The 12,972-nt window shown below is 44.2% G+C and overlaps 1 protein-coding gene across 1 annotated transcript in view; it reads left to right on the top strand.

Moving 5' to 3' along the window:
- LOC144173222 (uncharacterized) overlaps positions 1 to 12,371 on the top strand; it is a 521,919-nt gene extending 509,548 nt beyond the window's left edge. The window contains exon 3 of the mRNA XM_077701720.1: positions 11,835 to 12,371. Within this exon, the coding sequence (XP_077557846.1) occupies positions 11,835 to 11,992 (158 nt within the window). The 3' untranslated portion in view covers positions 11,993 to 12,371. The remainder of the gene's footprint in view (positions 1 to 11,834) is intronic.
- The last annotated feature ends 601 nt before the right edge of the window (positions 12,372 to 12,972 follow it).

The following is a 12,972-nucleotide window of genomic DNA, read 5'->3' as shown; positions in this document are numbered from 1 at the left end:
TGTACTTCCTAAGATTGCAGACCCGGAAAGCACGTGATTCTGCTTATGTGCATCTCTATAGTGAGCTACGCAGCAAACTCCACAATGCAAAGCAAACTGGGCTCCCTATAATCATTATGCTAGCTCGAACAAACGAAGTTGCTTCGCTCAACCGCTCATGAACTGAAGCCTTATTCCTCCTCCTTCACCTGGTGCATTAATTGAGCTCGAGCAATACGCCCGCAGTAAAGCACATAACTGCGAGTCGGCGAATGTAAAGGCGTTTTCCTCTCGTGTTTGTCATCAAAACGCGCTCTGGAAAATAGGTTTCAAAAAGTTTCAAAGACTCGCCTTTCAGGCACTATTGCCATGATGCGCGCCTCATAGATGAACAGACTGAAGGAGCTGAAGCTTAGAAAAAGCGCTGACGCGGCGCTATTCTCGTGGTGCAAGCCTAATGAACCCAGCATATGCTTGAAAATCAAAAGAATCAGTAGAGGCGTTTACAACCTGTTCATCACGGAAAGATCGAGAGCTGGATGCGCTCCATTATAATCTTTTATTCATATTACCTTGGAGAGTATAATCTTGGCGAGTAATTCGTATATCTTTATGGTAAACTTACATTAAGCTGCCGATGAAGATTGAGTGCGCGGTCCCAGCTGCTCGTTTAAATTCTAAGCACGTTGGTTCAAAATTTCCTACGGAACTCTTCCCTCCAGTCTCAGCAACCACCTCTTTTAATTGTCAGTTACAAGTTTGAGAACCAGCGGAATAAATCGCGGTCTTTTAGCAGCACTGGAGAAGCAAAACGAGTTGATATTCCTCCTTTCTCGATAGAGAATCGAGGCTCCTTCCCATTACGACTCGTTAACCTGCTAAACCGATAATAGATTGTAATATTTTCTTCTGAGGAAAACGGGAACTACACACTGAACAAAACCAAAAGCCAGTTTTCTACCCCACCCTCATTTCGCACTGCCGTAATACAACTTCATCGCTGCTTGGGGGAAAACAGCGCATGTCACTACATTATTCTTATTTTTCACTATGTGCCGAGAAACCAACAAAAAAGGGCCGCGTATCTGCTCACTTCGCTGCATATTTCAAAAATCAATAATATTACGCTGCCCCTCCCATCTAAATACCCCTTGCTTATTCCCGCCAAGCTATCGCGCTCTTTCCCTACTGTTTCACGCCTCCTACGATAAACACAGGGAATATTCGCTCAACTAAATTCAATTTTGCCCAGTTTTACAGCTCGCGCGATGTACTGAATCCTTTTGTTACTTTTTAACTTGGAACGCAGCAACAACATGACGCCACGAGCGCTGTTTTTACCGCGGTGTCAAAAGAACTTTTCAAGTCGTTTACTTTTTATTTGCTTTCGCAAAATTTAAGAAAAAAGCAAGCATCACTCATGAATGTTGTGCCTCAAATATGCCCAATGTTTTCTTTTTGCTCAGAAATGTTGGAAACTGTGAACAGTGGCACCAGATCTAGTAGTGTAGAAATGCTTTGCCTGTACAAAAGTCTCGTTCAAGAATTCCTTTACCTTTTGGCTGGGCGGCTGGAGCGAGGGACTGACACAGACCCAAGGTTAAAAATTCTCACATTTAAGTAATCGAAGAAAGACTGTCGTCCTTAAAAAAATATCCCGATACGTTCGCTAGTTTCCCTGCCCAAGCGATGCTGCTAAATTCTTTTGTTTTGGCGTCGTAGTTAGATAACGGCAGCAAAAACGAGTGCTCAATGCTGTGGTAACCGAAATCGAAACACTCACTCTCCGAACTATGGCATTTCCATAAAAAGTTTGGAGACAAGCTCCCGTAACTTATTCACGCTGGCGTTGACAGGCTACGCAGTATGACTCAAATAAATGCCCTTAGTTTGTATTTAAATGTACCTTGATAGTAGTTCAAAAGAAAGCTTAGCTCGGAATGCAAGAATAATAGAGATAACGAATAAAATGTGTTTGAGATCAGAAAACGAAATTAGGTTGAAGATTAAGCGTAAAAGGTGGATCTGGCTGTTGATGTAATGCAGCGTCACTTTCTGTTCAGCTGCATCTCTGGTCCGCTACCGAAAAACAGGAGAAAAAAAACTTCCAACATGTTTTTTTTTTGTTCCAGGGAACAGCGTCGCCTCGGCGGCGGTCGCATTAGAGAGGTGTCATCCTCGCGCCATCTGGCATGCGCTTTGTTGGTCTTGATTCATTAACCATCGATTACAGCCGATGCAGCACTTGTGCCGGTTAGTGCTCCCCGATGAAGCCTTCTTACCATTTTCGCCTTCCCACGTTCCCCTATTGCAACCCTTGCCCGTCACTCCTTTACACGGCACGGCACGGCCCTGCTAGGCACCAGTGAAGAGCGTGGCCTTTGTAATTCTGGGTTGGATAGCTCAGCGATGGAGTTTTCTGTCGTGTAGGCATGGTCGTCAATCACACTGCGTCGTTTTGACGCGAGCTTTTGTGTTGTTCTTGGTGCATGTTGTCCGATATTCTCGGAAGTAACCTTCGAACCCCTTTTGTGAGTACGAACGGAAGACAAAAGGGCAGAAAAACACTGCGGAAGCAGCTCGGACATGTTCTCTCCCACCCGTAGATAGTAGCGTCTAAAAACACTTTTATTTTCCCTGAGATCGCGGTAATAATACAGCCAAAAGATGGCTGTTCCAGATGAAACCAACTACGCGGGTGACTCTTCGAAGGAGTCTCCTTCTCGGAGACCATCATAAAAGCTGGTTGTTCAGTTTGTTTCTCCTCAGTCTTATAATGACTGTGATGGTTGGATGGTAATGGCGCAAGGCCAACTGGGGCAAGGAGCGCCAAAACAGTGGTTATTATGAAGGATGAAGGTCTAAACACTAAAATCACTCAAGAAGAACGAAAATAAAATCATTAAAATACAATTAGGGTGACTGGTGTGAAAAGGCCAGATTGTGATTATGCGTGGTATGAAATTATGTCTAAAAATTTTGCTTCTGGTTAATGTTTGAAGACACACTGGACAGAAAACATGGGATCGTAAAACAGGAAAAGGGCTGGGTGTAATCGGATGTGTAGTCTGTACAGTTGTGGGAAGTATTTCCGTCGTGTTTTGCAGAGTGCTTTGCATTGATTGAGTATGTGAACTACAGATAGGACTTCTCCGCACCTGCTACACAGAGGTCTTGAAGACCCCATGAGCAGATAAGAGAGGGTTGCATGTGCATGCCCTATCCGTAGCCTAGCAAAGGCAACTTCTGTGTTTCTGTTGTGTGTATCAGTGGTGTATGGTCCCAAGTGTGTTCTTATTACGTGTAATTTGTTGTCTGTCTGTCCACTCCAGTGTGTTGCCAGGTTTTCCGAAGTTGTTTTCTGATCTGTGGCTTCATGTCTGTGTATGGTACTGTTATGTCAACTGCCGTACTAAGTGCAGCAGCAGCGGCCATTTGATCTGAGGTCTCGTTTCCTGTGATCCCAGAGTGAACTGGCACCCAGCACAGGGTCACTTGGAGACCTAACGCATATAAAGACAGAATGGTGCTAAGCACAAGATTGACTACATAGTTTTTAGAAGTTTTTTGCGCTGACAATATCCGCACGCTTCAGGAATCCGTATAGATTACGGACTGAGGAATTTTAGTTTGGAGGGCATTGTTCATGACAAGTAGTATACCGTGAGCCTCGGCCGAGAAGATACTAGTATACACATTCATGGTTTTACTAATATTTAAGCTAGGTCCGTGCGCAGCGCAGGACACAGTGGTGGAAGTTTTTGAGGCGTCAGTATAGAATTCTGCACACTTGTATTTGTGTTGAAGAGACAAGAGGTGTGGCAGGATCGCACTTCTTGGCACTCGGTTTTTGTCTATATGTATAAAAGATAAGTCACATGGTATAGGACGAAGATGCCATGGGGCTATAGCATTAGGAAGAGTCGGTTTCATGGTATCTGAAAAGGAGACTGAGAATTCTAATGCTTCCTCTCTAGCTCTGTATGAGAACGGAGAAGAAATAGATGGGCGGTTTAAAATAAGCTGGGATATGGATGTATCGGAAAAGACTGACTTAAAAGGATGGCTAGGCATTGATGATATTTTAAAAGCATAAAGAAGGTCTCTGTATTTTTGCTGATGTTATAGGCTCCTCTTGTTACATTCTACATAGAGGTTTTCAACTTGGATGGTACGGAAAGCCCCACATGCAAGCCGGAGCCCGAGGTGCAGCCCTGAGTCCAGAATTTTCAGGGATGTTTTAGTCACTGACTCATAGGCAATATTGTCATAGCCCAGCCGGGATTCTATCAGATCATTATACAGACGTTGAAGGAGTTCTTTGCCAGCACCGTAGGATTGGTGTGGCAGCACTTTAAGAATGTTCATTGTTTTTAGGCATTTTTGTTTAAACTGCTTCAAGTGAGGGATAAATGTGAGTTTACTATCAAATATTAGGCCTAAAAACTTCTGTTCCCCTCTGACAGGATTTCCTACACCATCAATACAGATATCAGGGTCCGCGTGAATCCCGCGATTCCGGGAGAACACAACAAAAGTACTTTTTCCAGGGTTCAGTTCAAAATTGTTTGTGTCCGTCCAGCCAGCAAGTTTGTCCACCCCAAGCTGGACTTGGCGTTCACAAATGGAGAAGTTACAAGACTTAAAAAATATTTCAACGTCATCTACATATATAGAACAGGAAATGGTTGGTGGCAATGCCGTCCAGAGCGAGTTCATCTTAACAATGAATAGTGTACGGCTCAAGACACCGCCTTGAGGAACGCCATTTTCCTGCACATATACATTGGAAAGTGCACTGCCAACCCTGATTCGAAAGGTTCTTTCCGACATGTAGCTACCGAGAGTGTTCAGCATGTTGCCGGAAACACAAAATAACTTGAGGTCACTCAAGATGCCGTACCACCAGGCCGTTTCATAGGCCTTTTTTATATCGAGGAAGACTGTTATGCAAAAGTGGTTAAGGATGAAGGCATCTTTTATATACGATTCCAAAGCAATCAGTTGATCGCTTCTGGATCTCCCCGCCCTGACGCCAGCCTGGCAGCCGTCGAGAAGACGATTGTACTCTAAGAGGTACACGAGTCTCCTATTGATCATCTTCTCGAGCAGCTTACACAGGCATTGTGTCAGGGCGATGGGACGATAACTTGCTGGAGAGAAAGCTTCTTTCCTCTCCTTCAGAAAGGCCCCTATGATTGCCTCCCTCCAGGACCCTGCAAGGCGCCCTGAGATAAATATATTTGTTGTATAGGTGAAGGAGTGTTTCAAGTGTGTCTGCGTGTGAGTGTTGTATTATAGTGTATGGAATGTTGTCTTCGCCTAGAGCTGAAGGTTTACAAGTACTGAGTGCGATCTTCAGCTCATGAAGTGAGAACGGGGTGTTATAAGATGAAGTCGCCTTATTATTATCTCGCAAGGAGTTCTTCTCACCGGATGTTTTGTGTTTTATGAAAGTGTTGGTGTAGTGCGCTTAACTGGACACATGTTGTAAGTGTTGTACGAGTGTGTTAGCCTGATCTTCCAGTGTGTCGCCTGTTGCACTAACCAGGGGCAGGTCTTATAACCAAGATACTAAATTTCTTCCAAAAAATAGGTATGTAGCCAGTGTATTATCTAGAAAGGGAGAAACCTATTTCCTATTTGTTAATTCTACTCAGCACGTTTATGAGGCAACGCAACCCTTAGTGTCGTATAGGGTAGCTACAGCATGAACGTGAACACAGACAACACACTGCGTTCGGATCGGGCTCTAGCTACTTAGTAAAGTAGAACCCCGCTCTGGCGTTCCTCACCTTAGTGCTGCGTTTTCCCGGCTGCTACGTTGTTTTTGTCTAGTCCCGGTGCAGCTCACATAGAGTCCCATCTATTACAATCCTCACTGTTACGTCGTGGCTCAGAGTACGTTCCCGGATCGTGCGTCGCAACCTGCAACTCCGAACCCACCTGGGCAACATGCGTGAACGGCGTTTTGACGTTTCAAGAGTCTTGGCCAAGCTTGGGTACAGAACTGACTGCATGAAGCCGCACACGGGTGCGATTCATCACCACTAGATGGCCTTATGTTACTCCATGCTATCACCATCATCACTGCGCATACAATGGAAGTCTCACTTCGGAATATCGGATGTGCGTGTTTGCCATAAAAGTACCACAGCAAGAATAGCACGCGCTGTCGTCGTCATCATGCGCTTCAAGCTTTCAGAACGCCGTTGAACTTGATGTCATCGCGAAAACGGGAGGCGCTTTCTCTCCAGGAAAAGCTTCACGTACTAAAGACAGTAGACAACTAGCCAGCGTGGAAGAGAGTCGATATCGTTGGGGTCCTTGCGTGACCACGCGTGGTGTTTTCCAGCCATCGCAAAAAGCGGCAATCCAACATTCTCGAGTTTTTTAACGTTCGAAAGCCAAAGTTGTGAGAAATACATGGTTGCAAGTAAAACTTGCACTGTTTTTGTTCATTTTCTAAGGTTTTCTCACTTCTGCGTTTTGCTACTTGTTACTTTTTGTTTTTCCGGTCCGTTAAAAAACGTATGAACGGAGTTCTTCTATATGACAAACGAAACAAGGGCACAGGTAAGTAAACATTACGTATAAGGTTGTGTGTCTTGCAACCCCCATTCGGTTTAATTAATAAATATATATGTATTTTTGTTAAAGAGCGTGTGGTCACACATTACAGAATACATGGGAGCAAAAATAACAGGCAGAAATATTATTTTTTGGTTTTCTGCAAGTGCGGACAGTTTCTCCGCTTGGTTGAATTGTCCCCAGTAACGTTATGGGCGTTCACTGGTACGGATGCCTGGCTTTTTGCAGAAAAAAATTCTACCGAAATTCAGAGAGTTATCTACTAATGCGTGCATTTTAATGACCATTGTCTTGATTGAGAGCTTTTTACAGCCACATTTTTTTTTATTTTTATAAATCCTGTCCCACCAGTTATCTCCATTTACGCTATTTTAACGATTACAGGGGAACTTTCGCGAAATCTGCATTATTGTGGAAATGCTGCAGGGCGTTCGAAAGTGTGCCATTCAGTGTTGTTTTTAGAATTTTTCTACTTTTTACTTTTTCAAAATTTTGCGCGACATATTATCTCCTTTTACGCTATTATAAGGATTACAGGTAGAACTTTTGCGAAATCTGCATTATTGTAGAAACGCAGGGCGTCACACGTTTCGCTATTTTTCGTAATTATTTCATATTTTTTATTTTCTTAGTTTTTCGAAATTTCGTTCAATGAATTATGTCCATTTACGCTATTATAATGATTACAGGTAGAACTTTCCCGCAATATGCATTATTTTGGAAATGCAGGGCGTTATTTGGTTTGCCATGTTTCGTTTTATTTTCACTTTTTTTGTTTCTTGCTTTTTCAAATTTTTTACTACCAATTATCCAATTTAGGCTATATAACGATTACAGGTGGAACTTTCGCAAAATTAGCAATATTGTGGGGATGCGGAGCGTTACACAATTCGCCATATTTCGTAAATAGTTTATAATTTTCTTACCTTGGGTTTTTCGAAATTTCGTTATGCCGTTTATCGCCATTTACGCTATTATAACGATTACAGGTGAAACTTTTGCGAAAGCTGCATTGTTGTGGAAGCGTCACGCGTTATGCGTTTTCCCGTTTTCCCGTTTTTTTTTCATATTTTCGTTATTTATTATTCTTTAAAAATTTCGTCTACCACTTATCTCCATTTACGCTATTTTAATGATTACAGGGGCACTGTCGGGAAAATACGCATTATTGCGGAAATGAAGGGTGTTACATTGTTCGATTGATTGATTGTAGGTTTTAACACACTGACGCAACGCAGGCGATGAGGCGCGTCGTAGGTGGGCTCCGGAATAATTGTGACCACCTGGGGATCTTTAACGTGCGGCTAAATCTCGTACACACGGGCGTATTTATTTTTCGCCTTCATCATCCTGACACCGTTCGCTATTTTCCGTAATTTTTGATATTTTTCGTACTTTTCTTGTTTTTCCAAATTTTGTTCGACCAATTAGACTTTACTGATCACAGGCAGCAGACTTAGTGTCTGCACTGCGCCCGGACGTAGCCACTCATCGATCGTGGTAGCATTCTACTAAGCAACACTTTCGCTACTCACTGCAGGGGTGGACACCCTTGTCCCCGAAGGGAGGCATTGGCCCGCAGCTTTCTTTACGGTGCTGCCGTTCGAGAACCGTTAGGACCTGCTGGATGGCTGAGAGTTGAATGTCCTTGTCGAACTTGGTACAGCGTCTGGTAACCACGGCGGAAGGTCTTTCCTGGTTGAAGCTTCGTCTGGTCACAGTTCACAATCCCATAATATTACGTCTGTTGCCGGCGATCAATAAGGTCTCTTTCAAATTAATTCGACTAATTATCTTCATTTACTGTATTAAAACTATATATAGGTGGAAATTTCACTAAATCTGCATTATTGTGGAAATGGAGCGCGTTACACGGTCCAGGCTGTGGGGGTATTCTGCACAGAATGCTACGCATTGAAAAATTCTGCCGTGTAGATACTGCTGGTAGTGAGAACACCTTTCGATTTGACACCTCAGTTTGCTTCACCTCTGCGAGACGCATTATGTGGTGGTGCACCCTTCACAGGGAGGTCGTTGATGGCGCGGAGTAAAAGGCAATAAATGTTATTGGAGCCTGCCGATACCACAAAGTGGGAGACGGAGCCAAAGAATAGTGTGCATTCAAAAGATAATTTAAATACAAGCGGCTTGCTTTCTCATCCGACAAAACGTGAAGAAAGTGTGTTTTCCCAATCAGCGAAAGCCGTTACCCGGCACGTTTTACCGGCCAATGATCTGAATTTCTTCTACCAACTAAAAAATTTATTTTCCTTCCCATCCTTTTAAAACAGCGCTACAATTTTGCGGCGAAGGTTAGAACACAAACCACCGTGCACTGCGCACACTGGTACGCAGTTTAACCGATACGTTTGCTACTCTGCGAAATAAATGTTGCAATGTACGTTCTAGCAATGCAGAAATGGGATGGTTGTCGACACCATGCCACTCCCACTGCTGCACCGACGAAATTGGCTTATATATGTGCCAACCCTTCTTCAACCCTGCTACAAAAGATGGCGCTGTCATGAAATTGAACAGAAGCTCTATACCCGAGGACGCCATGGCTAGACAAATATTCGCCCTCAAAGGCGACTGTCCGTTTGATCCACTTACTTTGCCACCTGTTTCCAGCAGCTGTTACAAATCTGGTAACTTGTTTTGTCGCTGGTCTTACCCAGCTTTTGTATTGGGTCGAAAATTTTTACAAAGTATGCAAGTATATATAAAACAGCACTTACGGGCTAATTCGGTTAAAACAAGCACTCGTAAGTAATAATAAAAGTTTTTATGCTAAAGCGAAAGTAAACAGACCATGCCCCCTCTGTGGCTTCATTATGTTGCATACACGCAGGTTTGCTGAACGTTCAAAAAAAGGCAAAGGACACCGGATCTCGATGTGACGTATCTCCTCTGGCTCGGCAAACATTTGGCGAGTAGAGCGCGCTGGTGCGGGGAAAGTTATAATGTACCGCCGATAATTGACACCACCTCCACTAATAAAGACATTACCTGAAACAACGAATGCGCAAACAGAATAATGTTGCACCCAGCGTCCTGCATGCTGGCGCTAGGAGATATAATATTCAATAGGCGCATCATTGTGTGCGAAAGCTGTACTAAAAGCACATTTCAGGAGCCCAATCAATGCTTTCACATCTTTCTTTGCTATATTACGACATGAAATGCACTCGATTATTTGTGTTTGCGGGATCAATGCAACTCAAGTCCTGCCGGCATTTAAAACATTTATTTGCTATTTGTGTCAGAGATCGAACAGGTATAGCCCTTATTTGCTTCATAAACGTCAAAGTAAGGTATGTCAGAAGTCTTAAAGTAGATTATTCACCTCTCTGGCTAACAAAGACAAGCCGCCTGCAAGTTGCTATACTTTTTGCTACATAACCACGGTTCAGCTGTCATCATTGGCGTTCTTTGTTATGTCACAGAAGTAGAAAAGTGTAAAACAAGAAATTGTAAATTGCACCTTTTCTCAGTCGTTTTTAAACAAAACAAATATTCTTTGACGTATAACAAATAAAGAAAGGCAGGTTTGAGTCTAGATTTACAAGTACTTTTTGTAACAACTTTGAAAAATGCCATCACAGAATTTATTGCACCATAAAGTGTATCACAACGGTTTTGGAAATGCGGACACCTGATCTTTCTGTTCGAACAAAAATATTGGCGTTTAGTGTCCGTTTGGGATCGACTGGTAGCAAAGAATGCTGCGAACGGACAGCGCATGATGTTGTGCGTCGCGTGAAAGAAATTCGAAATTATCAGACTGTCGTGCTTGCCCGTGGTTGCTGCGTGCATGTATATTGCCCATTTAGCCGCTTGAATCCACGATGACGAGTTGACGGGGTTGCCATACAATTCCCTCGAGAAGATTATTACAAATCTTCTGCGGCTCTGCCCTCTTAGAACAGACGAACAGACGAAATGAATATAAAAGGCTAGTAAAGTGTTATTTTTGCCACTTATATTACCGTAGCTGTTTGTTTTATTTCTTCTGTGTTGTGCACTTCTGCAGAAGGCCTGCGGATGTTTTTAGAATGGTGCAAAAGCAACGACGTATACGGTGTGCTGGGTATTTCCGCAACGACGTATACGGTGTGCTGGGTAACATAATTTATAGGAGTGCTTCTGATTCCTGAAATTTCGGCCTCCTTTTTTATTTGCAGGAACAAGTTCAATTTGTTCCTACGTCTTACGTAGACCACTACTGGAAACAAAACACCCACGAAAAAAATGTGGTCACCTAAAGCCTAAAGCAAGCAATATGAAATACTTTTTTTTTGTCGTAACTTCTCTTTGCGGAGAACCAAACATGGACCTAGAGATTCTTTCAACGACAGTCTTAAAGCTGTCGAGTAAGGGCGGATGGGGATTGCATCATCGGTACCTGATGACGGCCAGTCTTCAAAAGACGGCAGCTTGCATACAGAAACACGAATAGATGAATACAAAAGCGAGCCTACCACTTCTCATGCGCCATCATTTTGCAGCATGTTTACGATGGTTGTCAAAAAGGGGGCTTGTGTTATTCACCCAAAACTACCGGCAAGGAAAAAGAGCAAGGAAAACTTGCAGCTTCCAGATGAGGAAGGATATTTTTCCCGGTACAGCCTAAGCAAATGAGGCCCGCTTCTTCTTCCGTCATCTATCATTTCGCTGTCAGAACCCCGAGGATGACCTATCCTCTAAAAAGGATCTCTTACAATGCACACCTTACCGGAAAAGCTCACAACGCTTCAGCTTCCAGGTCGGGAGCGCCGTCTCTCTAAAACTATAATACTAACAAATCCACCTTCGTTTCCGGTTTCATGCGAGAGAGAGAGAAAAAAAAAGATGTAATGTAGCCGTCAGGAGAGCCGTGCGAAGCCTTTTCAAACCCTTGTTGTGGACGATGGGTGGAAGCCTCACGCACTGGCTTCACATTTAATAGTGTATGCGTTGTTAACGCGTGAGGCAAGTAATACTTTTGCTTGGATTTTGACGTTAGAGCCCTGCGGACGTTGTCAGTACAGTGTCATGACTTTACTACAACGTAGATATTACCGCGTTGATGAGACATAGGCACAAATTTGCTGCGGCATGTCTAAGCAATGCGATTTTGATACAGCATAGAAGTTTGTTCGCAGTCAAGTTGCTGTGCGGGTGTTTCTATCGTCCTACAATGCGCTTCGTCGACTTCGGAGGTGGGCTAGCATGGCGCGATGTGTAATTGCTGACTTTTTTGTCTCTTTTCTCTGGATGCACAGTGCCACCTACGTCCATCCACCGGGAAGCCAGGCCGGATTCATCAAACCGTTACCGCTCGCCGAGCCCTCATCTTCCGTCCAACACTCTTCGGCGCCGCTCGTTCAGTCCCCGTGGGAATACTAAGACCAGCTACCTCTGGAGATGGGGTCGCTGGTGAACCAGCCACCGAAGACCCTCCATTATGTTCACGACGACACACGGCGGCAACACACAACCAGACAATTGCAGTAAAGGAGCCACACCTGATTTCACCATGAATATCGACGATTGCGACGTGCTTACGCTAGTGGACACGGGTGCGGACTACTATGTTATAAGCAGTAACCTCAGAAAGCAGCTCAAAAAAAGTTCTGATGATGTGAAATGGGCTTCACAATCGCACGGCGGGCGGCCATCTGATGACGATAGTGGCGACGACAAGGGGCGTAGTGTGGAATACAGAAACGTTCAAAGCATTCCTTGGGGTCAAGCGTACATCGTGCTGTGGGATAGAAGCGGCCGCATGTACCAATATTTCTTCAATAAACCTATACCCAGGAGGCTTTCTCGCCCATCACTCTCCAACAAGAGAGTAGACTCACCGGGGAGCGGCATGCGTATTTTATACCGCCAAGATAGATGCAGAGCGTTTCGTTTTTTCATAATAGATACGGGTCACGGCTGCGCGAAGAAGAATGAACCACGGGAGCAACTCGTGCGAAAACAAATGGGGAATGGTTGCCTGAGCTGTTTTCTCAAGACAGATACCTCAAGACCGCAGCGCAGAGCCTCGATAAGTCGCCGCATATCCACCTACGCGTTCCCTAGCGATGCTTCTTCTGCCGCGAGCCAGGCTTGCCCCCGTGCTCTCTCCTAGGATCCCCTCATCCATTTCCAAGATTTAGGTCTTTCTTCGGTTAAACGAGCGCCTGCGGTGGCGGGAGCGCATTCGCTGCGAGGATGCTTTTGGAAGACGAATTTTGCGTCAGCTCGTGGGCATTTCTGCTGACTTAGGTCTGGGGTGATTTGTTTATAGCGCTTTCTGTTTCACTCAAGCACTAACGTTGTTACTGGCCGAGCATACTTCGCAAGATGGTGGTACTTGATTCGCTGTGCGGAGATGCGTTCAGCCGGCCCTTTTAAGTCCTTGAAAGAGGG

Source organism: Haemaphysalis longicornis, unplaced genomic scaffold, assembly GCF_048455015.1.
Source record: "Haemaphysalis longicornis isolate Haplotype H1 unplaced genomic scaffold, Haemaphysalis longicornis Haplotype H1 scaffold_3, whole genome shotgun sequence".
In the NCBI taxonomy this organism is placed as follows: Eukaryota; Metazoa; Arthropoda; class Arachnida; order Ixodida; family Ixodidae; genus Haemaphysalis; species Haemaphysalis longicornis.
The sequence above is the reverse complement of the archived record's forward strand: the minus strand, read 5'-3'. Positions and strand labels throughout refer to the sequence as shown.